This window comes from Phalaenopsis equestris, unplaced genomic scaffold (assembly GCF_001263595.1).
Source record: "Phalaenopsis equestris unplaced genomic scaffold, ASM126359v1 Scaffold001135, whole genome shotgun sequence".
Classification (NCBI taxonomy): Eukaryota; Viridiplantae; Streptophyta; class Magnoliopsida; order Asparagales; family Orchidaceae; genus Phalaenopsis; species Phalaenopsis equestris.
This window is the reverse complement of record NW_018165574.1, coordinates 126,009-152,240: the sequence shown is the minus strand read 5'-3', so window position 1 is coordinate 152,240 and position 26,232 is coordinate 126,009. Positions and strand designations below refer to the sequence as shown.

Sequence of the window (26,232 nt, the reverse complement as noted above, 5' to 3'; positions counted from 1 at the left end):
TCTCTACTTCAAATTACTAAGAATCAATCCAAATGATATATTATCATATCAAATCATCAAAAAGTTCTCTCATAGTTGAGATGGACAGTTAATTAAAGTAAATTACACCAAAAATCTCAAATTAAAAATATACATTCATCACAAAAATGTCCTAATAGTTTTTGTCTGCTATGTAATCTTCCTCTTAAGAAATCAACTTGAAACACAACATATATAGGAATGGATTTCTTTCATAATTATAAAATAATAAAAAAATAAGATGAAAAATAATCTCTTTATTAGAAGTATAGAAATCTCTTCATGCAACTATTTAACAAAAAATAGTGTTAAAAATGAAGATGTTAAGAAGAGACAAAAACAACAATATAATAAGAAACATATAAGTTCTTAATTCTTATGATATAAGCTAATAGTTATTCATGGAGATATAAATAATCCAAGATAAAAAATTCCCAACATCAAGTAATTTATCCCAATAGTAACATTAGGTTTAGTTATTATAGAAAATTGAAGCCAATAAGGAGTCCATGATTTAGAAGGCTCCATAAGCTAAAAAAAATAATGCAAGTAAGATATGACTTTATATGCCTCATTGTATTACATGATAGTAAATGCATGCTTTATTATATTTATCATCTCCTCTCTTAAATGAATTGTCAAATAAGCATGGAGTAAAGGAAAAATTCATGTTTCAAAAGAAAGAATACATGAGGAAAAGCTAAAATATAAATTTTAGAAAAAAGTTAAATTAGATAATCAACTCACTTCATACTTGAAGCATCTCATTATGCATAATAATAGTTGATTTCTTATAACGAGGAAAATCCTCCAATTGACTATACTATATTACTTTAATTTAGATATAACATTATTATATAAAAATAATTCTTACAAATAATAGAATTTATTAAGTCATTATAATTATTAATAAACATTATTCAAGTGATCTTCTTTTTCTCTACCAAGATACACCACTATTAACCCTCTTCTAAAATTTCTCAACTCTCTTCTACTAGAAGCCCATTTTAATCTTTATTTTCCTCTACTTGCTTAACCACTACAAAAAGGGTGAGAAGGCTTATCTATTGCAAAACAAGGGGAAGAAAAAAAATGAAAAAGGGGAAGGAAAGAATGATAAGGAAATAAAATGAAAAAAAAAAAAAAACTAAGTGAAGATAACCATTCAAGGGAGAAAAAAAAAAGAGTTGGATAAATCTAGTAGTTTCATATCTAGTTGTTACTTTTCAATAAACTTTTTATTTTTTTGGAATCTCTCCCTCTCTCTGTCTCTCTCTCTCTCTCTTTATTCACATTATTCACAACCTAAACCTTAAGCTATACCTTGCTTGAATCCCTGCAAAAGTTACCAATCTTGGATATAAAAGTTAATTACAAGCTAAAGACTTAATATTCATCCACATTATTAAAGAATCCTTATTAAAGAATCATTATAAAAGAATCCTAAAGTGGGGCATTTCAACAACTATTAATGCTATGCTTTGTAAGTATTGCTATTATAATTCTTTGATTTTGTTTTATCTTAGATTAAACGGCGGGTAACCACAACTTAATTTTAGATCTCATCATAAATTGCATTAACCTTGGATTCTCCTAAATTAAACCTCTATCAATTATAAGACTTACCTAGTTCTCTTAAGTCTATCAACAACAAATTTAGAAGGTACATCTTACCTAGTTCTCTTAAGTCTATCAACAACAAATTTAGAAGGTATATGGAATTCGATTGTAGAGAATTTATATTAAAAAATGGTTCAAGTGAATAGAGAGGATAAGAGAGATACATAATTCAAGGTTTCAATTTCCCTTATGAGGTGCTTACCTTCATATCTGGCCCATTTGTCATAATCATTTTCACATAATTTTATGTTCACAATGTTCATTTTTGCATGAATTTTTAGGGTTCACATTAAAAATTTTAATTGCTGGATAATTTTGGGCAACAGAATGCTCAAGCAAGTCTGGATCCTCGAGATGATTCTAACGACCTATTTCATGTTGGAATCGAACTTCATTTGACATTCGTCGAAGGATTAAACATTTACTTTATTTGAATATTAAACAAAATTAGTATATAATCATGTATTTATATGTGTATATATTTATATTTATATATAAGTATACATTAATTAATATATATATTTACATATTTATATATTAATATTACATAATATTCAATCTCAAATTCAAATATTCCCTCCATATATTTCACTTAGATTAAATATCAGTTAGACATTAATTGAGATTCATGCTGATTTAGAGGGAATCAATTCCTTGACAAATACTCTTCTAATGTTCGCTGTTGCAGTCATCGTCGGTGACCCACCTGCAGCACTCCTCCATGGATTAAAGAGTTCTTTTGTTGTGTGCCTCAAAATCCATGGATGATGGTCACTTCGCTTCAATCTCATAAATGCATGAATGGTTATGCACAAAAACTCTTAATGTCTCATTTGTCATGTGTTTGTCATGAGGAGGGGAACACGTACATGATTTTAAGAGCGTGGCTGGGAAAGCTAATATGCGACATTCGCGACACAACTTATTTACAATATGTCTGTCATGGCAAGCGAACCCATAAATGCTTTTAAGAGCGCGGCGAGCTATTTACAATATGTCTGTCATGACAAGCGAACCCGTACATGCTTCTAAGAGCGCGGCGAGGAAGACTCATTGATGGCTTTCACGGGGATAGGAATATAGTGTGTGTGTGTGTGTGCGCCTAATGCATGCTTTCATGTACCTCATACATGTGGTTACGGGCGTGGTGGTTTTAAGGCCCAACTTTCCCAATGTAGCTCCCTTGTGGCTATGAGGATGGGAGACTGTCAAAATGTTATCAAAATTTACACGACTTAATAAATTCTACCATTTTTTGTGGCTCATTTTGCAGGTACCCCATACAAGTCTTTAAGGGTGTGGTGGTAGTATCTCCCAACATCTACCATACATACTTTTTTATGATGTGGTGGTTAGGCCTAGCTTTCCTAATGTTGCCCTCCTTGCTGGGATATCTTGTTTGGTGATTGTCAAAATACTGCTTGATTAACTTTGTTTGAAATCAAGGTTTAACATAAGAAAAAAATGAAAAAAAAATAAATTGTCACACATACTAAAAAATGATATAAATTGAGCTCATAATTGAATAATGAAGGAGTTTTACAATAAATGGTGTAGCTCATTTATGAGTAATACCATGAATTGATCACTCATTTACATGCAAAAGTATGATTTCATGGCCCATCTTTATGCATAAACATGATCTTCACTTGAACACTCTAAGCTTCAAAACTTCACAATAATCAAGTTGAACTGTTTGTGAAACGAACTGAAAAAGAAAGCCACGCTGATAGCCTAAACTTAGAATTTTGTTAGCGCGTACTACAAGAGTCTGATATCCTAAAGTATTTGCAAAATTTCTACCACTTCTTAAATCAGATCTACAACACTTTTGTAATAACAAATAGAAGGCAAATTTTAGGACCCAATGAGAAACCTTAAATGCCTGAGTGACTCAACAACTCATCAAACAAGCTCGAATAACTTATTAGTTCACTTATAAGTGAAAATGAGACATTAAAATAAGCCACACAATATTTATAAGGGACTCATCGACTCGTCGACGATTCTAAATAAAATCTATAATGGACACACTTGTTCACTCATAAATGCAAAAGAGGCATTATATCAACTAATCAAAGTTAATTAAAACCATGACTTATAATTATTGGGGTCTTTTTGAACAATCCAATGGGAAGTAAAATATAATGTTTAAAATGCACAATCCATATCATATTTTACTAAATGATGCCAAATTTATAATACACTTGCTAGCGATCGAAAGGCGAATCTTTTTAAAAGCCAAAAATAAAATTCAACATAATATTCACCAAATCTGCACTAGCTGACAAAAGGTGAATTTAAGGACCCGATATAAAATCTTTTATGCTCAGGGGACTCGATGACTCTTCAATGAGCTCAAATGAAACATGTAGAAAGCACAATAGTTCACCTATAAAGGTAAATGAGGCATTAGAAAGAATTTATACTAAATTTATAGGGGACTCGACCACTCATCAATAGACTCGAATGAAACCAATGGTGCATACATTACCTTACTTATAAACGCAACCAAAGTTATTTAAAACCATATATTATGATTATAGGAGGGTCCACCTGAGCACTTTAGGCAGAGCTAAGTGTAGGAGAGATGCATAAATTTAAATATACAATGAAAGCCTAGAATGTCCTTAGTCACATTGGATTCACAATACACCTTCTATCGAATAGTGGCCAATTCTTTTTAAAAGCCAAAAATTAAATTATGCATGATAGCCACTAGATTTGCACCATTTTTGTAATTGTATACAAAAAAATAATTTTTTGGATCTCAATATGAAATCTTGTACACTAAAGGGACTCGACCACTTTTCATGAGCTTGAATATAACTTATAAGGAGCTCACTAGTTCACATATAAGGGTAACTTGGGAATTAAAAAGAACTTGCACTAAATTTATAGAGGACTTGAACTTGTAAACGAGCTTGAATGAAACCTATGGTGCATACACTAGCTCTCTTAGAAATGAAACCAATTTTATTTGAAATCATGCATTATGATTATGGGGGTCCACTTGAGTATTTAAGTGAGAGCTAAGTGTAGGAGAGATGCATAATTTCAAATATACAATTAAAGTCTAAAATTTTCTTACTCGCCATTAGATCTACAATCCCACTCCACTAGCAGACATAAGGAAAAATTAAAGGTTTGATTACAATATTTTTTCACATTTTAAATGATAACACATTTGTGCAAACAAAAATAAAATCCCTGAAATTTAGTTTGAAATCATTGGTCCTAAATTTAGGCATTTCAGAGTGGTGTGTGGGTCAATTAAGTGTATAAGCTGAAACACAATTGATCTTGAGAAGTGTACATGCATTCATGTGATCATGCTGCATAGGATTTTATGCAATGCTTATGAATGCTTTATTTCATAGCAAAACTTCACTAGCATGTTTATCAACATCTGCAGCTCTATAATAACTCTTCTCAATCATAACATCTCACATACTCCATTATTCATAACCTTATATTCTGCTTTAACACTACTCATAGTATAACTTCTCTATTAGTCATAACCATATATTTTGCCTTAACACTAATTGCAACCACATTCTTTTTCATACCTTGTCATGTGACTAGGTTTCTCCACACAGGTGTAATATTCAAAAGTTGATCTCATGTAAATAACTGAGCATGTTTAATTTGCATCAGTATATGCCTCTATGTTCTTTTGAGTGGTTTTTATCTGATTTACTTTTTAGATATCTAAGAATTTTGTTGACTGCTTCAAGATGTTTCTCATTGATTTAATGCATAAATTGACTTACCAACCTCACAACAAAAGCAATATCAGATAGTGTATATGAGAAGTATGTCTATTTCCCAACTAATTTTTGATAGTTAACTATATTTGTTGGATCACCTTCCTTCTTGTCTTCCATCTTCTAATTTGGATCAATAGAAGTGTCTGTAGGTATACACCTACTCATCTCAATTTCCTTGAGATGATCAAAAACATACTTTTGTTGGGAGTCAATAATTCCTTTCTTCGATCAAGTAATCTCCATACCATGAAAATACCATAGAGATCTTAAATCCTTAGTTTCAAATTTTGATAATAGAGAATTTGTCAAATGATTCATCTCATTTGCATCGTTTCCTATGAAAGTAATATCATCCATATACACAATCAATATGACTATTTTCCCATCATTAGAATACCTGAATAGCATTGTATGACCTTCCTTCTCTTGAGTGTAACCCAAATCTTTAATAAAGAGTATAAATTTCTCAAACTAAGCACTCGGGGACTACTTCAACCTATATAAGAATTTTTTTTTAGTTTACAAACATCTGTAAACTTCTCAATAAATCTTGGAGGTACATCTATATGCACTTCATCCTCCAAGTCCCTAGTGAGAAAAGCATTTTTTATATCCAATTATTATAGGGACCAATCAAGATTTTTTGCATGTAATAGAAGAACCTTTACAAAATTGAGTTTTACAACCGGAGAATATGCCTCTAAATAATCAATACCATATGCCTGACAAAATTTCTCGGTGACCAATCGAGTCATTTATCATTCTAGAGAGCCATAAAATTATACTTGATTGTAAAGGTTCAATTTTAATTTTCTCTATGTAGATTAACCAATTCCCACGCACCTTTTTTTCATGAGTCTTCATCTCTTCAAAAATAACCTCCTTCCACTTAAAGACTCCATACATGATAATTGTGAGGTAAAATCATAGAAATTGGTTGAGAGATTTCATAATTCACATAGTGGGACAATGGATGTTGAGTGCAAGAATTTTCTTAATGCTAAGACTAGACTCATAAAACTTAGGATTCAAATTGGACTCAAATTCATGGCTCGGAGACTTTGAACTCGAAGTGGTGCTCTGAACATGGGGAAAATGATTAGTTAAGATCTTAGCCATTGAGTTCACTAATTCTAAGCAGAGCAAAGAATTTGTAGATTTTTTCTCTTGAGTTGTCCTCTTTAGCAAATAACAAAAAAATTAGATGATACTACTTTCGTAGTTTATTTTTCTTCTTTGTTATAAACATCATGAGATGACATTATAGAAATTTCAATATCTAAATTCTCAGTGAACTTTCTCCTGATAATATTTCACTATTATTTTTCCGGTTAAACACTCAAGGTTGAGGATATACTATTTTGAGTCTTCATTTTGAAAAAATGTTGAAATTCAGTAGAAAATTTTTTTTTCTCCTTTGAAGATGAGGAGAAAAAAAGAATTGAAGTTCAAAAAAGATAACAACCAGGATAACAAATATTTTTTTCTAATAGGGGGATTAGAGTATTTATACCCCTTTTAAGTTAGGAGCATAACCAAAAAACACACATTTTATTAGCTCGAGGTACAAAATTTCCTTGATAATGAATGTAAATAAAAGTAGTACGCCCGAATATATTTAGAGAAAAAGAAGACGAGGGCCAATTCTTTGGAAATAAAAAATTAAAAAAAATTAACGGAAGATATTTCAAAGTTTAAGATCTTATTGGTTGTTTTATTTATGCAAAATATAGCAGTAAGAACAACTTCACCTCAAAGATATTTAGGCACCAAATTGGTTAATAGCAAGGTCAGAGCTACATCCAATAAGTGGTTCTTTTTTCCTTTAGCTAACTCATTTTATTGTGGAGTGGTGTTGACGAAAGGGCTTTGATGAATTATTTTCTTTTTCAATAAATAATTGACCAAATATATTATAAAAATACTCTTGGTCATTGTCACTCCATAATATTTAAATAATTGTTTGAAATTGGGTTTGTATCATGGTAATTTTTTTTAAAAAATTATTTATGCTCTAACTTTTTCTTTTATTAAATAAACCTAACTTTACATAATGTGATCATCACTGAAAATCACAAACTATCTTTTTCTAGAGTGAATATTGGTTTTATAATGACCTCATATATTGTTATGAATCAAAGTAAATGGTGTAACAAGTTTGTATATTTATGGAGAAAATGATGTGTCATGATGTTTTGCAAACTGATAAAGCCTGCATTTAAACAACGACATATTTTTATTCTAAAATAATTTGAAAAGGGCATTTTAGATACTAAAAATTAGGATAACCTAACCTATATTGTCATAACATAATTCCATTATCCTTAAAAATAGAAACAAAATTTAAACATGTGCTTTGGAACAAGTCAATTCTATTAGTAGATAATCAGTAATATTAATCATCCTCCCTATAGTCAATTCCAAGACTAACAACAAAAAGAATAGAATTTAGCTTGCCATGGATGATCAATAGCAATTTTACTAATGGACAACAAGTTATATGACAGATTAAAGTTAACAATAATTAGTGTTTGAGAGTTCCTATTCCGATAATTATTTAGGGGGAACCATCAACAATTTTGGCCTTATTATTGTTAGTAAATGGTCTATGGAATAAAAATAATTTAGAACAACCTGTCATATGATTAGTTGTGTCAGAGTCAATTATCCACGAATAAGAAACATTATGAATAATACCTAACAAAGCAGTGGCCAGATAGTTACCCTTTTATATTAAAGTGCAAGACGGATGCAAGTATAATTGTAGTGATTCAAAATTTTTTTCATGTGCTTACTCCTTAGTGTGAAATGGATTGCATTCAACTTAGCATACAACTCTTGGGTTTCTTCAGCAATGGCCTTGATAAGCAGTCGATGTGATAAAAAACAACATGAAACTTATACACCGTGATCAATTCACTTTCTTCTTTGAGCGGCATGGAACATATTTATCCAATGATAACAATTGTTATTTTTTATCAAGAACTCCTGTACGACACGATATGGTCTTTGCCATTCCAGTGAGCTTTAATCAAGCTATACAGTAAGGGGTCACAAAACAAACATCGTAGACGAAGAAGGTGCAGACTCGGTTGATGTGGTTCGCTGTAGATGCCACAAATAAAGAAAGCACATGTCATTTGACACGGTTCACTATAGATGAAGCCATGGATGTCATTTGAAGCAGTTCACTATAGATGCCGCAAATGAAGCCGAAGTAGATGATGCCACAAAGGAAGCTATAGATGTTGACAAATTTGATGCAGACAATGCAGATGGTGTCATTCAAAGCAAGGAGAGGATGATGATGCCAAGAAAGCTGAAACGAGCGCTAATCGGAAAAATGAATGAATCCTAGGTCGAACCTCCTAAGTTTTTGATCCCATCTAGATTTTGGGAGGGGAAAATTAATATTATTCCACTTCAATTTCATAAAATAACAATTACAAATTAAATAGAAGAGGATATCTCCTATAATTGAAAAATAATAATATCATAAAGGAAACATGAATTATGACATATCAATAGCAGACACTACTCAATATAGAAAATGCTAAACTAGGAGATACTAAATATCAAACAAATAATAATTCAAAAAGTAAATAAATCAATGCATATCAAATATGGGCATAAATTAAATGAAAAGCAATGATAGAAAAAATCCAACTGCAGAAGAATAAATGACAAATAAATGGATTCTAAATTTTAGAAAGATACATGTTTTTAATAAATAATTTATGTAAATTGTAACTTTTTTGTAATATTTTTTTGAAGAGCATATTAATAAATAGATGAATTAGATTACAAGCATTTCAAAGTTATTTAATTTTTGTAATTATGTATGTATGTGTGTGTGTGTGCTACGTATCTCAGCCTGTTGATTGACATCGACGGTATAAGACCCCTCAAATCGGGGGTTTGAATCATCTCTGACACAATTAGCCTTAAGGAGACGGTACTCAAATGGAGGACCCGACCCACAAGCAAATATTCATGAAGATGCCCTCCATACTTTGTGTCCAATATTTACATTTTTTAATGGATGATTGATTCCGTGGTGTTATTGTCTGTTGGCTTGTTTTTTTTTTCATTTTTTTAAAGGATTATTTGATTTAGATGTTTTCGCTTTCTTACACAAACAATCAAGATGTTGCTCTGTAATTATTTATGTTCCGTAATAATTAATCTTTAGTTTTTAGATGTTCTTTTAAATGTTGTTTGATTCATTCTTATTACTTATCCATAAAACTTTTCTAGGATGGATTGGCAGTTGTTGCGTCCTATAAGAATAACTACGGCGACTACGATTACCTTATACAAATACTACAACTTTTTTGTCGATCAAATTCATGCTTGACATCGACCTATAATGTTGATAAATGGTTTGGCGAAGTACTACAAGAGCACCCCACACGGTTTAGTAATATGTTCCATATGACAAAACTCATATTTTTTTATCTGCTCGACGAACTACCGTCATGGACTCTACGACTCCTCAAGAATGACAATGAGGAGGTGTTAGCAATAACCCTCTTTATTTTTTCACATAATGAATCAATGAGAGGAGTGATGGAGCGATTCCAACATTCATTGGAGACAATCAGCATGTATTTCTCGGTGTGTTTAAAAGCTTGTCAGTTTGACAGCAAAGATAATTAAGCCATAGGATCCAATATTTGAGACGACTCCAACAAATATTGCAAATGGCTTGCAGTATATGTCATTTATTTAATGTAATATTTTTTAACAAATGAAATTCAGACGTCAAAATAAGTTGCATGGCAATCACAACTTTAACTAATCTGACATAACTGTATTGGATCAATTGATGGAGGCACGAGTATCCAGTGAGAAGGTCACATAAATTGGACGGTGTGAATCACCCGCAAAAAATGTGATAGTCGTCTATGACTTCAACATATGTTTTACTTTTGTAATGACTGGTTGGGAATGCAGTGCACACAATAATCATATTTTTTGCTTTTGCGGCAAGAAATCGAAGACACAGCTTCTCGCACCCAACTCCAAGTTTGTAAATATATCAACCACGTTTGATTTTTTTTAGTTTATTACTTATTAAGGTATTTGGGAAGGTAAATATTACTTGGTTGATGTTGTATATATCCTTTACAGAGGGTGTATCTAAAGTCATATCAAGATACGAAGTGTCACATTCCTGATTTCGAAAGATCCAGCAGCGTTGCTCGCGGCAGGAAAAAAATGTATAACATAAGGCAATCCTCCTTACACGATATAATTGAAAGAATGATTGGACTGTGGAAGAAGAAATGGGGCATACTACGTGATATGATGACTTACCCATTTCCAAAACAAGTGCAGATTGTAGTGGCCACGATGACGCTCTACAACTACATTCGGCTGCATCATCCTAGGTCGGAAGTAAAATTAACCCTGATTGACGATGATCACATGCAGGTCCTGATGGAAGCATTTGGATTTCACTTGGGACAATCTATCCCACAGTAAGAAGTGGAATCACATGAAGCTTACACCTAGGATGGCGAAGATGACACGAAAATAACTAAATTGAGAGAGTGGATAACAGACACGGCATTGTTTGATGTTGACCAGACATCTCTTGTTTATTTTATAAACTCTGTATATTTTATGTCACGTGTATTATGGATATTTTTGGTTTTGCAATTTTTGCGTGTTTTACATTGTTTCTTTTCTATTTGAGTTTTATTTATTTGTTGGGGGGAGGGGGGCTTGTGAGGTCCATGATGGGACTTTTGACTTTGTGGGTTCTTCTGGATGACCTATTGGTCACTGTTGGTTAGTGTTACATGTGAAATCCTAAAGAAGTCATCCATATTCATCTTTTATTTTCGGTGCATAGGTTTAGGAGATTCTTTAGGATGAACTTTTTGGTGATATGCACATGTGACGCACAAGAGGTTTGTTTTACGTGGGTTAAAGGCAACCAAGAACTCATTTTTTTTACAAGATCATTTTCTTCTTTTAGTGACAACTTTTTTTAGTTGGTGTAGTGAATTCTCTAAGCCCTCACGTCTGCTTTTTTTTTATCAATTTATGCTTGTTTGTTAAATACAATTTTCATTTATTTTCATTTCCTTCTATATTTTTTTTTGATGTCATCTTATGTTATGACTGATGGGTTCTCTCTTGAACTTTGAAGGAAGATGAGCTCCAGGATTTCAGGGACCTCCCAATGAGTGTTCTGCCACTGCAGACTATAAACTTCACTACTGACGTCACGTCGGGCACATAGATTTGTGAGAAAGTTATACAGGTGTCTGCGACGGGCAGACAGTCTGGAGAAGTGTGACTTCTTTCGGTGGGCAGACAATCCAACAGAATCCACTGCTGATAGTGATCGGCATGCATGTATCCTCGGAGGACGACGTAGTTCGTGACATACATCATCTAGATTTTAAAATTAATATTATTACATTTTTAATTATAATTCTATTATTTATTTCTTTTTTTTAGTACACTTGATATTCACTGTTATGTGAGTTGTGCATCTTATTTTTTTTACTGTTCTGAAGTGATTTTTTATTTCTCAAGTATCAAATATATCACTATGACAGTTTTGTTGCAAACAACAATACTACACATGGGCAGAATGATCATTTAGACAGAAAGAGCTGCAAATCAATTGATTTTCAAACACACAAATCAAACAGTCAGCTAGATTATCCAGATCAGCTGCTGATCAACAACTTATCTGGATCAATTGCTCATTAGCATATTATTGATAAGCTACAACTACCCCAAACAGAGCCTAAGAAAAGCATCAAAATCAACATTTACAATTACATATCTAAGCACTCTATGAGGCCTAATTATGTTCGTAGGAAAAGATTACCAAATGTTTGGATCCTTGTTGTCTTTGAAGATGAAAATTATCTATCATTTAAGAAATAGTTTAGTATAGCAGCAGAAGTTTCACAATTGGTGTCAATGATTTTGCTTAATTCAGAATTGAATTGATATAAAGGTTAATATTATAATAGCGCATTTACATACATACCACTCAATTCTTATGTATTTACATATCTAACACCAAAAACTGTTATATGAAAGATTTGAGTGGTACAAATGTAAAATGGTGTTAGATATGTATATACATATCTAACACCATTTTACATTTGTACCACTCAAATCTTTCATATAACAGTTTTTGGTGTTAGATATGTAAATACATAAGAATTGAGTGGTATGTATGTAAATGCGCTATTATAATATTAACCTTTATATCAATTCAATTCTGAATTAAGCAAAATCATTGACACCAATTGTGAAACTTCTGCTGCTATACTAAACTATTTCTTAAATGATAGATAATTTTCCTCTTCAAAGACAACAAGGATCCAAACATTTGGTAATCTTTTCCTACGAACATAATTAGGCCTCATAGAGTGCTTAGATATGTAATTGTAAATGTTGATTTTGATGCTTTTCTTAGGCTCTGTTTGGAGTAGTTGTAGCTTATCAATAATCTGCTAATGAGCAATTGGTCCAGATAAGCTGTTGATTAGCAGCCGATCTGGATAAGCTAACTGGCTGTTTGGTTTGTGTGTTTGGAAAGCAATTGATTTGCAGCTCTTTCTGTCTAAATGATCATTCTGCCCATGTGCAGTATTGTTATTTATAACAAAACTGTCATAGTGATACATTTGATACTTAAGAAGCAAAAAACCACTTGCACAACTCACATAACAGTGAATATCAAGTGTGCTAAAAAAAGAAAATAAATAATAGAATTATAATTAAAAATGTGATAATATTAATTTTAAAATCTAGACGATGTATGTCACGAGCTACGTCATCTTTCGAGGATACATCCAACCCCGATCACTATCGACAGTGAAATCTGTTGGACTGTCTGCCCATTGAAAGAAGTCACACTTCTCCAGACTGTCTGCCAGTCGCATGCACCTGTACAACTCTCTCACAAAGTATGTGCCCGACGTGATGTCAATTCTTATGTATTTACATATCTAACACCAAAAACTGTTATATGAAAGATTTGAGTGGTACAAATGTAAAATGGTGTTAGATATGTATATACATATCTAACACCATTTTACATTTGTACCACTCAAATCTTTCAAATAACAGTTTTTGGTGTTGCATATGTAAATACATAAGAATTGAGAGGTATGTATGTAGATCTTTCTATCATAATTGAAAAAAAAAAAATGTACAGATGATGCTTCTGATATTTTCCATTCTCTCAAGTCTAATCTGGCAACTACTGATAGTTTTGAATGAGTTCCTCATTTTGTTCTGAATTCACAGCACTATGATTAATGAATACAATGTGATTTAGAACTAATTCCTTACCTTCTCTTTTCTGGACTCAAGTCACTTAACAATTAAAGCATATTTAGATTAGGATTTGATAACCATATCTTTGATTTTTTTACAAACAGAACCCTCAAATCTTTGATTTCACATAAAAAATGTCACTCTTTAACTCTTTAAAAGTTAAATACACATTTTCATGCGTAAATTTTTTAAGTACCAACTATCAAACTTATAAGGGTCGGATACGTAAATGTGAAAGAATTGTGGTATGTGTGTATGTAAATTTTCCAGAAAATAAGAAAAAAAAAAGTCTTTCTAGTTTTGTAGTAGTAACTAATGGATTCATCACTGCTACTGAATCTTGCAAAAGTAAAGATGGGACATATCTAAAGTTGTTATAGTCCCATTATTTTCTATTCATGAAAAAATATAATTAGAAATAAACAAAACTAAACTATATTCTGTCTCACCCTTTCAGCTGCAACACATCATGATGTTCCACAGCCAAATTGAGGAAAAAAAGATGAAATTAATTGAATTTTGTGAATATACAATGCTTCTTACTATATCAAAGAGCTAAGACTAGCAGATAATAAATATTCTGCAAATATTAATTTTTGTAGTTTCAGTATGGTGATGAGCTTGGAGATGAAGATGACCTCATGAGTTCATGACCAAGTTCGTTTATTTTGTTGAGCAGCAATGTCTTCTCCCTTTCAAGGGAAACAATATATCCTTCCTGCGCGTCTTGTGCGCTTTTCAGTGCATTTATAGATAAGGATAAACTTTCTGTATCACCTTCATGTACCAGTCCTTCAAGCTTCTTTAGCATCTCCCTCATCTGTGACACATTTAAAGATAAAAATAACCAGGGTTAGTTGAGAGGTTTAAGCATCTATCAGTCATAGTTTCCCTTAAAACAGAACGGTAGGTTTTCTTTGCAAAATATGGAGATCATGTATATAAATAGAAAATTAGAGGTTTTGTATGACAGCTAAGGATAGTCCCACATCTTGGACTTGGAAAGAGCTCCATGCAGGTAGGTATATACTAATTATTGAGAAGAATCAGCATTGGAGGGCGCTCTTAATGTTTAAGTCACTTTATACAAAACATTGGACATAATTTGTTTAATTTATTTTTCTAAACATGAATTTAAAGTTCATTCATTCTGATTTCTAATCCACAAAAACTGGCAAAGGACAAAGCTCCATAAAACAACAAATCTGTCCTTGTTTAAATAGAAAAATAGCTTAGTCCCTAATTCTAATGCTACAACAACAATGCCTTAATCCCACTACGTGGGGTCAGCTACATGAATCCTTTTCCTCCATTGCGTCCTATTTAGTGTCAAATTTTCATGTAGTTCTAATAAATTAAGATCATTTTTTATACAATAAGCCCAAGTCTTCCTAGGTTTACTTCTGCCTTTCTTAACAGAAGTTGAATCTAAAACATCTCTCCTAATTGAACATCAGATGGTCGACGCTTAATGTGACCAAACCATCTAAGACGACTTTCTCTAATTTTTTCTGTCACAGGAGCTACACCAACCCCATCACGGATATATTCATTTCGCATTTTCTCTCTAATTGTAAAGCCACTCATCCACCTAATCATTCTCATCTTGGCAACACTTAACTTAGTATTAGGGTTCTCTTTTAAAGGCCAACATTCAGCACCATAGAGCTTGTAGGTCTCGACACCGACTTAAAAAATTTTCCTTTCAGTCTAAGTGATACTTTCTATCACACAAAAGGCTCGAAGCATTCCTCCACTCAACCAACCAACTTGAAACCAACCAACTACACCCCTATCTAAATCACCATAGCTTTGAACAACAGACTCGAGATATCTAAATCGTTCACACCTTTTAATAAGATATCTAAATCGTTTCGTTCACACCTTTTAATAATTTGATCACCCAAAGTTACACTTCTGTCACTAGCAACTACTACTAAAATTACATTTCATGTATTCAGTTTTAGTTATACTCAAATGAAGGCCTTTAGACTTCAATGTAGACCTCCATAATTCAAGTTTTTTCTAGGCTTTTTCTCTCGTCTTATCGGAAGGATATCATCAGCAAAAAGCATAGACCAAGGTACATCCTCCTGTAAATGTCCAGTAAGACCATCCATAACTAAAGCAAAAAGATAAGGACTTAAAGCCGATCCCTGATGTAATCCAACAGAAATAGGAAAATATTTGGTCAATCCTCCTTTAGTTCGAACATAAGTAACTACTTTAGTATACATATCTTTAATTACTTGAATATAAGTCATATCAACACCTTTCTTCTCAAGAACTCTCCAACGGATTTTACTCTGATTCTAATACTAAAATAAATAATTTCTTTATATTACTCTCTTCGATAAACTTGGATGAGAATTTGTAAATAAATGCTTTAAGATTTTGTTGTGTAAAATTTAAGTGTTGTTCATTCATCATAAATATGATTTGTGGATAAACCTTCAAAACACCCCAAAAAAGTGGCGGGGAATATCAACTCGAAGGAAGTATATGTCCACGGAGGCACGGTCGTATAACAGAATGGTACTTACGTTAGAAATGCTTTACTTCTGAATTAACTTTAGTTTTTGTATTTAGTGGCACTTTTGATGCTTTGGAAGCTATTAAGATAAAAGAGAAGAATAAACAAAAATACTGATATTAGTTCAAGGTAGTAAATGCAATTTAGAGTTTATGTCCAACCGCATGATAATTCTAGGCTGAGCCATGACAAAAAAAATCAAAGCTATACAATTGTAATATGAGAAAGTATTGATACGCCATCAACCTATTTTCATCATTCGGCTCAAATCTTGAGGCATGAAACGAATCTTGAGGTAATTTTTTGACCAAAAAAATGTTCAAACTCCAATTAAAAATCATCAAAAACTTGGATTTCAACAAACTTATAGTCAAACTATCTGACCCAACGAGACAGACCCAATGACACCAAAATTGACCAAATCTGAGTCAAATCAAGCACACATCAAGCCATTAAATCATTTATGAAATCTTCTAGTGCCCAATTAAAAGGTTAAGCGAATTCCAAGTCTGACAAGCTTATAGTCAAATTGAGGATATTGGCGAGACAAGTCCGACGAGACCAAGATCACTCAATTTTGACATCATTAAGACTCTTAAATGTCCAAAAAACGTCGTCCAAATATGGAACCTCTCCAAGCCATCCAATTCCAATAGAGTAATATGTGATCCTTCATTATTTGCAAGATAGGCACTCCCAGACTTTATAAATAGAGTTATACCCCCTTCATGAAGATGAACCTAGACCGGGAACAGGAGGAAGACTTGAGTTTGGAGGATCATGAGCTGAATTCCAACGACATTTCTGCACCGAAGTTCAGGCTAATACTTTCAGCTCTCGCAATCGCCGACCACCATCATCCGCTACTTGTCGGTCGTCGTCATGGACCACCGTAAGCTGCCCCTTGCTCGTTGCAGTGAAGCTTCGTGTAGAGTCAAGATGTACGTTATGGAGTAATGAAACACTGTGCCAAATAACGACCAACTTCATGGAGGGTCGAAGCATCCAACTTAGTAGTGCATCGTCCTGAGCATAGTGTAGTGACGCCCCTCAAAGACAGCTCCAAAAACTATTCTCAACTACAACCGCTCCCAACCACCATACAACAATTCCTTCGGCAAACAAATATTGAACATCGAGAAACTGTATAACGCTTTGTCATATGTGGACAAGGGTCCAGATATGTAATCACCAACTCAAAGTGAATCATGTCATCTACGTTAGGCCCCATGGTTTTTTTCCTTTATGGAGTTTTTCACGTAAAAAAATATTGTCTATTTCTATTATCTAAGCATGTGTTGGACCTTCATGCAAAGCTAAGGCACAAAATAATTACTCTTTCGTCGTGAATCTTTCAACACACATCAATTTAGTTTCATATGTGGGAAAGAGAATTCCACAACTAAAGGACTTGTGGAGCTTGTTGAATGATCACCAGACGCAACACTCGCAATAACAGAGCATCCCGCTCTAAGTGCACTCACCATTCCATAAGACAAACACGAAACAAAGCACGTCAAGCCTCTGCCTCCACCTCTTCCCACCCTGGAAGACATTATCATGCAAGCGAAGGAGCCTCGGGTCCATCTCTGGAGGATTAAATGTTTTCATATGGACGAGTCTCAATATGAGATCCTTTAGCTTCTGCATGAGGCTCGACAGTCGATGCTTCTACTACCAAATGGAACATACTTACCACCAATTAAACAACTAGTAGGAAATGCCCTACTCGAGCATTTTCATACCGAGCCCCTCCCCATGATGGAAACTTAACTTTGCTATGTCGGAGAGCTTCACTCAAGATCTTTCTACTCATCGTTGATGCGAGAGACAATCTGCTCTTATGCTGACCTCATTCATCGTGTCAAGCTCAAATCACTGCAGACGATGTCATCAACACACATAAGGAGCAGTTCAAGTGATTTGGGGCCAAGCATAATAATAACCCAATGGATACTAATCAAGCCACACAACAAAAGAAGTCTAAACATCAAGGGAATCGTGATCTCCCTCCCTGACCTACAAACCAGTGACGCAAGCCTCGAACACAAGAATATACGTTGCTCAACACATCGCTTGTCAATATTTAATGACCATCAAATATGAGAAGAACTTGGAGAATCAGGAGACTTGTCAATATTTAATCACCATCAAATATGAGAAGAACTTGGAGAATCAGGAGCAATATTGTCAATTCTACCGGAGACGTGGTCACACCACCAAAGCATATGTAAGTAGATTATGGAAAAAATTGAGATACTGATTCGATAAGGGCACTTGAACCAGTTTGTGCAAGAAATGCTTGCCTCTAAGGACAACGCCCCTGCTCCCACTAGTAGGGGGCGACTGATGTAGAAACAACAACATGGGAGTCATCAAATCGTTAGCAAAATTCAAACAATCAATTTAGGCCCATCGATGTTTGACCAAGTATTCATCACCACAATTGAAGAATTGTGCAAAAGAAACAACGCTTCAAGCCCATCACTTTCGAGGATTCTGACCTAAAGGGAGCCCAAGTCCCCCACCAAGACCCTATCGTCGTCGTTAGTGCAAGAATTGGCGAACCTTATTATAATGTGAAGAGACTCTGAGTGACAACAACTCAGCTGATCTTATTCTACACAACCTTCCTCGGTCTGGGAATGACAATGGAGAAAATTCAACCCATATCTAAGGCATTATGTGGGTTCGATAATCAACCAGTAAAATTTGAATGAACAATCTTCCCGTCGTAATGGGAGAATTTTCCGAACAGATGACTCACTCCAAACAATTCATCTTCGTCAAGTCGAAATCGACACACAACACCAACATCAAGAGGCCCCTTATAGTCCATCTTCGACATCGTCACTTCTGCCACACCTCAAGCTGAAGTTCTCAACTCAGGACAAGATCGATGTCGTGCACTAAAATCAACATATAGCACAATCGCGCTACCTTTGGCAAGCCCAACCGCAATCATCAGTCACGCTTAGCATCGGAAACTTCAATATCTGGGATGGGGACGTATCCCATCAAGCTTCTCCCGTAGAAGACTTGATCCATGTTCCACTCTCGGGTGATCATCCCTCACAACGGTGGACCTCAGTTCCTTACTCTTTGATTAGCAATGGTCGGACTTCAAAGGAGTTGGGACATCTTCGCTTGAACCCCGAGTAATACGCCTGGATTAAAACCATATCATGCACTCCTTAAAAATAGCTCCGACATTCAAACCAGTCATTCAAAAGAAGCGAAATTTCACTTCAGACTGCCCGCAAGCAATCGAACAAGAAGTCGATAAGCATATGAAAGTAGGGTTCATTTGAGAGGTGTACCACCCATTGTGGTTAACAAAATTCATCTTAGTTAAAAAGGCTAGTGGAAATAAGGCATGTCCAAAGAACGACTTCCCCATCTCACGCTTAAATCAACTTATTGAAACCACACCAGGACACCAGATGCTCAACTTCTTAATGCTTACTTGAGATATAAGCAAATAAAAAAGAATATGAGAGAAGAGGAGGTTGCATCCTTCGAAACAAATAAAGATTTATATTACTACCAAGTCATGTCATTCGAACTGAAGAATGTTGGCACAACCTACCAACGCTCATGAACTAGATCTTTAAAGATCTCTTCGGACTTACAATGGAGGTGTATGTCGATGATATGCCAATAAAACGATTGGAGGAGTCCTCACACATCTCTCATCTGGAGCAATACTTCCAACTTCTTACCGCTACAATATACATCGAGAAAAATTCTAGGTTTCATGGTCACTCATCATTGGATCAAGACAAATCCTAAGAAGATCAAGATACTAAGAGACATGGTGCCCCTGAGGAACACCAAAGAGGTGCAATGCTTTAATGGACGCATAATTGCCTCGTTCTGCTTCTTGGCTCGCTCTAAGGATAAGTACCTGTCATTATTCAAAATACTGAGAGGCGCTCAAAATATTGATTTTTAGTGGACAGATGAATGTCATACTATTATTGAGAAACTTGAGACGTCTATTTAAAGAGAAATGTTCTATATCTACCTAGTTATTTTACCTCACATGATAAGCCCTATCCTAGTGAAGGAGAAAACTTGATCCAGTGGCCCATCTACTGTCAACAAGATTTTCTTTGACATAGAGAGACACTGCCCATTGGCGAACAAGACTCTATTAGCCCATGTTGTTCTCGACACAAAGGCTACATCCGTACTTCCAGGCCCAAACCATTGGCATCTACACGCGACTCTCTTTACAAAGGCCAGAAGATCAAGCTCTCGCAATCTCACCTTGAGCCTCCTAGAATTTCATTTGCTTCAGCTCTTCAACCCGCCGTCTGACAAACTTAATTGCTCGTGGCTAAAATGATGGAGCTTGAAGCAGGGTTCAGTTTTTCTTTGAAAGAATGGAACTCAAAATTCTTCAAGATCAAGTCCCGCAATTGCACCTTGAGCCTCTTAACTCGCAATTTTTTTCAGCTCTCCAGCACGCCATCAGATCATATGATTTGCATGACATGGAGCAGTGAAAAACGTTGTCCGATTGAGTCTCCACGGATTGCCACCCAAGCATTAGTCACTGTCTGGTACAAGATTGTTATAAACCACGGGTTTGTGTGACCCACCAAACTGTTCTGACCCACTCTGTAAAGGCAACCCAGTGACCCGCCAACCCACTCTGTTGCACTAACCCGGTGACCAGCCCGACTCGCTGACACGTCGCAGACACACCCATTCCGCCTGGCAGCGACCTGCTCCAACCTGGTAACAAGTCGGACCTGTTCCACCTAACAACGATCTCCCGACACGCCAACCAACCAATGCCTTCGTCCGACGCCGCCATCTATTGTTGTCGATTGCCAACCGCCCCCCTCTAACCACCACCAGTTGCAGTTAATCACCGACGCTCTATTGTCGCCTATGACCGCCATCAGATGTCGGTCACCAATGTCTTCGACCATCGTCGGTCGTCGACCGCCACCTACGTCTACCATTAATCGCTAGTCACCACCACCTCTGGCCATCGCTAGTCGTCGACCGTCACCTTCGAACATCATTAACCGCTATTGGAGAGCAAAAGAATTTTAAAAATAATAAAAATAATAGAATAAAGTTATATATATATATATATATATGTATGTATGTATGTATATATATATATATATATATGTATGTATGTATGTATATATATATATATATATATATGTATGAACAAAAGATGAAAGCGCCAAATTCATGGTATTTTTGGATGAAAACCCCAGTTTCGACCAAAAATAAGGGGGAACTACTACATTATCAATAAATTTTATTAATTCAACATGAATCTCGAGACATGACACGGATCTCGAGGCAACTTTTTGAATAAGAAAGGTTCAAATTCGATTAAAAATCATCTAAAATTCTGATTTCTACAAATTTATAATCAAACTAACCAACTAAACGAGACAGACTTAATGACACCAAACTTGACCAATCAGAGTCAAATCAAGCACATATCGATCCGCTAAACCATATTTGGAATCTTTTGGTGCCCAATTAGAAGTTCAAATGGATTTAAAAACTGAAAAAGCTTATAATCAAATCGAGCGTCTTAACGTGACAAATCAAATAAACCCAAGATCAATAAATGTCTGACGTTGTTAAGACACTTGAATGTCAAGAAAATGTCATTTGATCATTGAAAACTCTAGGCCGACCAATCGAATGGCCTAGAATTCTTACTTATTTGCAGGGGAGGCACTCCCAAACTCTACAATAGAGTCTTGCCCCATTCATAAGGGGGGGCCTATGCCGATAACAAGAAGACTTGAGCTTGAAGGAGAATCAGAAGAACCTAAATTAGAGCGTTGTTTCTATACCGAAGATTCAACGAACGCTTCCCGCTCCTACAGTTGACGACCACCATCAGCTGCCCCTTCCTCGTTGTAATGAAGCCGCGTGCAGAATCAAGACGTATGTTGCGGAGTAACAAAACAGTGTGTGGAGTAATAACCAAAGTCGCAGGATACCAAAGCATCCTGCAAAGCAGTGCGTCATCCTGAGACGATGCAATGACATGCCATGAAGACGGTTCCGGCAACTACTAGCAACTACAACCTCACCCAAAAACTGTGCAATCATTCCTTCGGTATAAAAACATTATACTTCGAGGAACTGTGTAGCTTTCGCCACTTGTGGGATAAGGGTCTGGACGTGTAATCACCAACCTAAAGTGGATTTTTTCAGCTAGGCTAAGCTCTATGGATTTTTTCCCTTTCTAGAGTTTTCCACATAAAACTTCTAGCGTCTCTATTTGTTACTTTTATTATCTGAGTGTGTTGGACTTTCAGGCAACATTAAGACGCTACATAATCACTCTACCGCCGTGAATCTTCTGACATGCATCAGGTTACATAACTTTTTTTATAAATATAGACGGTTGTTAAAATCCATTTCTTTGTTTAAAAAAAACAAATGCATTAACACCGGCTAACATCGATTTAGTTGAACCAATGTCAGTCGATTTAGTGATTTTAAAGGGGAGACTAAAAGGGGGAGGGAGATGAGAGGAGAGTTGACTCGAGCAAACATGAATGGGCAAGCATGCCCGATTAAGGTGTTGACCTATGCATATACAACATTGCACAGGACAAGTGAAAGTAGAAAATTCAAAGTCAAAGGGAGGCATTGAACAAAGCATCACATGAAGTGAATTCAAATTAGCTTGATTACCTTCAAAATTGCTAAAAAAACACATTTTGCCCCTTTCGTGAATTAAGTTAAATTGATGTGAGCAAGATAACAAAATTATTAAGGGGTTGTTTGGTCTGTTGCAAAAAAAGTGCATTGAATTCCTTTTGTAGGTGCTTTGAGAATTTAGAGGTATGGTCGAAAGAATTTCAAATGTAGAGTAAAATAACAGTGCATTTGTAGCTAACTCAGTTCATATTTTGTGTTTTTGAAATTTAGGGCCTGTTCTTTACATTTCTAATTGCCACCATAGCTCTAGAAATTTCTGTAATGAGAAGCTAAATTTTTAGGGCCTGTTAATGTAATGAGAAGCTAAATTTAGGGCCTGTTACTTTGAGAAGCTAACTCAGTTCATATTTTGTGTTTTCTGTAATTTGACGCCTTCTAGAAATTTTTGTAATGAGAAGCTAAATTTTTTCAACATGCATGTTAAAGTACAGTAACTGTAAGAACGCTCTTGTTTGATTTTATGGAAAATAATATATGTTTATAATTATTACCACAACTTTGTAAGAAATTGTTTTCTTCACCATAACCATACAACCACATTTTTAAAATGATGTAGCCACCCCAAACAAACCCTAAATGGATTTGGGTGAATTCCAAATACATTGCCAAGTAAAGTGTAGTTGGTTGAACCCGCTGTATCCAATTCCTCCAGCATTCGCCAAAGATAGCCAACAACTGCCTACTACCGCCCTAACTCTTATATTTTACATTGAATTCAGTTTTCTTCAAACTGAAAGGGTCTTTCTGAAAATGATTGTGTTAAAGACAATCTCAACCGAAGGGGACTATCTTAAAATAAAAAATTTCAAACTATAAAATTTTCAAGTAAATTCGATCTCTATAAGCTAAAAGTAATTCATATCTACCCTCTACAATAATTTATCGAGGGTGAAAATTTATTATTAACCAAAGCTCACAAATAATGATTGTCATATCAAATATATTATTATATTCACACTCGAAATAACCTTATGCCACTAAAGAAGTAACCCAAATCCTATGTTGCGTCATTTGGCCAGTCAGCCTCCCAAAGGAAGCGATTACAACTAGATTTCTCTAACCGAGTGGTTGGGCTAGATAGGTTGCAATATATTACATTCATGACTATAACCGATATGTTCTTCAATGATTTTGCTTATTTGAGTGAAAATCATAGGCTATATCCAATTGGTTGAGCTGGATAGGTTGATAGAATAGATCTTTTGTGCTTTGGTGGATTATTTGATGAGATGAAACTGTTAGATAGTTTTCCTCTATCCGACCGCCAGCTCCCATCTTGGTAATTCCAAGCCCCCAGACCAGGTCGTGAAAGCGGTGGCAGCAGGGGGAGGGGCTGGATAACGAGTAAACAACGGGAAAGTATTGTTCTGGGCTGCGACAGTGATGTAGGATGGTCAAGCAATAGTAAAACAGCAAGGCAAGGGATTTCTAGGTGACTATAGCAAAAGGTGGATTGTTCAAACTGCGATGACAGCGAAGAGGAGGGAGTGGAAGGAGTTGTTGGCAATTGGAATTGTAGAAAACACCTGCGAGACTGTTTGGAGATAGTTGCAACAATGGAAGTCGATCGAACACTGCTAAACAACAACAAGAAGGATTAGCAGGGCTGCGAAAGCAAAGTTGGAGGGCAAGGGGGGTGATGGCAGCGAAGCCGAAGGCCAAGATTGACAACAGTAGTTAAGCAAAAGACTGCAGAGGATGGGAAAAGTCGGCGATAAATACCCCCACCGGAAATGAGCTAGAGCCAAAACACCACTCAATCCCTTGAAAGGAGATCACCACCTCAGACGAGGTACAACGTAGCACCAACCGCCTTTGGATACAACTCTAGAGGAGAGAAAGAGGAAGTCAACAACTGTCCCGACAAAAAACATAAGCCAAAACTTAGAATCAAGCTCTATTGCAACAAATATATAGGAAATGATTTGAAAGAAAGGATTAAAGGAAACATGATGAAAATTGGAAACAAAACGGAAGGGGAGTTGCTCGGTTCGATTCGGTGTTGTTCATGTGACCCGTCTCCCACGTCTGGTTCATGGTACTGTACTGCGGAAAGGAGGAAATGGGGCAGCGCGGGTAGCCCTCACATCATCAAAAGGGATAATTAACCATAATGGCATGTGCAAATGGGAAACCTCAAATGCCACATCTTAAAGATCCGTAAAATGAGGGTGAAATCTCTAGATGTCTTATCTACTATTCCATCTGCCTTCTAAAAATTCAGAACCTCAAGTAAAACTCTCTTATTCATTTTAAAGAGAGGTCGCAACATGAATTTTAAGAGCCCACAAATATTAACATGTTAAATCAATTCTTAATACAAATTAAATTATAATTTCTCTCTCTTATTGAAATTATTGGGCACATCAAGATAAATATTACAAGTCTCTTATCATGTTTAAACTATTTATTGCATGTACTATATATGATAGAAAAATATTAAACAATATGAAATATGTAATTGAAATAAATTACATTAAAGTGCTTGCGTGTGCAAGTTGACTGATGTAATTCATCTCCTACGATACTAGCTAGAGACACCCTCACATGTAAAATGAAAAAGCATTGTGATATTGAAATACATTTAATGATACGATTTAGCAATCTCATGGGTGTAATAGATCGAAATGAATTGGACCATGCATGTTATGATTTATTATTATTGATGTTATTGAAAGTTCAAAGCTTTTAAATTGAAATAGTCAAATAAGATCAAGTTCAAATAGTTGCATACCGTGTGGGTTGGGTGTTTAGGCCCACCCATACAAACTTATCTGTACCTTTCTCTTTAATATATAAAAAAAAATAGTTGCATACTGATTCACTTAGTTTAATAAGCATATATATTGTTATCTAAAAGTATTTATATTATGTACTGTAAAGGTATGATGTACAACTAAATTGTTAATAACTCATAAATATAATTTAAATTAAAACATTAAAAAAAAAGTTTCATAATTGAAACAAGTGAAAGAAGTTAAACGATTTACTGCAGGTGCAATCATACAAAAGATTGATACTTATACTAGAAATGCTCTACACTTTCGAATTAGCTTATATTTTTGTACTTTATAGACCTTTTGATGTTCGATAAGTTATTAATATTAAAAAGATTAATGAACAAATATCTTGATATTAGTTGGTGTTAGTAAACAAATTTTAGAAGTTCCGTCCGACTAACCATGCCTATCTCAATAATTCCAAGTGTTTGAGCCGGGGGATCATGAATATAAATAATATAACTATATATAT

The 26,232-nt window shown here is 34.9% G+C and overlaps 1 protein-coding gene across 1 annotated transcript in view; it reads right to left on the bottom strand.

Annotated features, from left to right (window-relative positions):
- Nucleotides 1–14,146: 14,146 nt before the first annotated feature.
- Nucleotides 14,147–26,232, bottom strand: part of LOC110033317 (synaptotagmin-5) — a 75,616-nt gene continuing 63,530 nt past the window's right edge. The window contains exon 14 of the mRNA XM_020737248.1: nucleotides 14,147–14,547. Within this exon, the coding sequence (XP_020592907.1) occupies nucleotides 14,332–14,547 (216 nt within the window). The 3' untranslated portion in view covers nucleotides 14,147–14,331. The remainder of the gene's footprint in view (nucleotides 14,548–26,232) is intronic.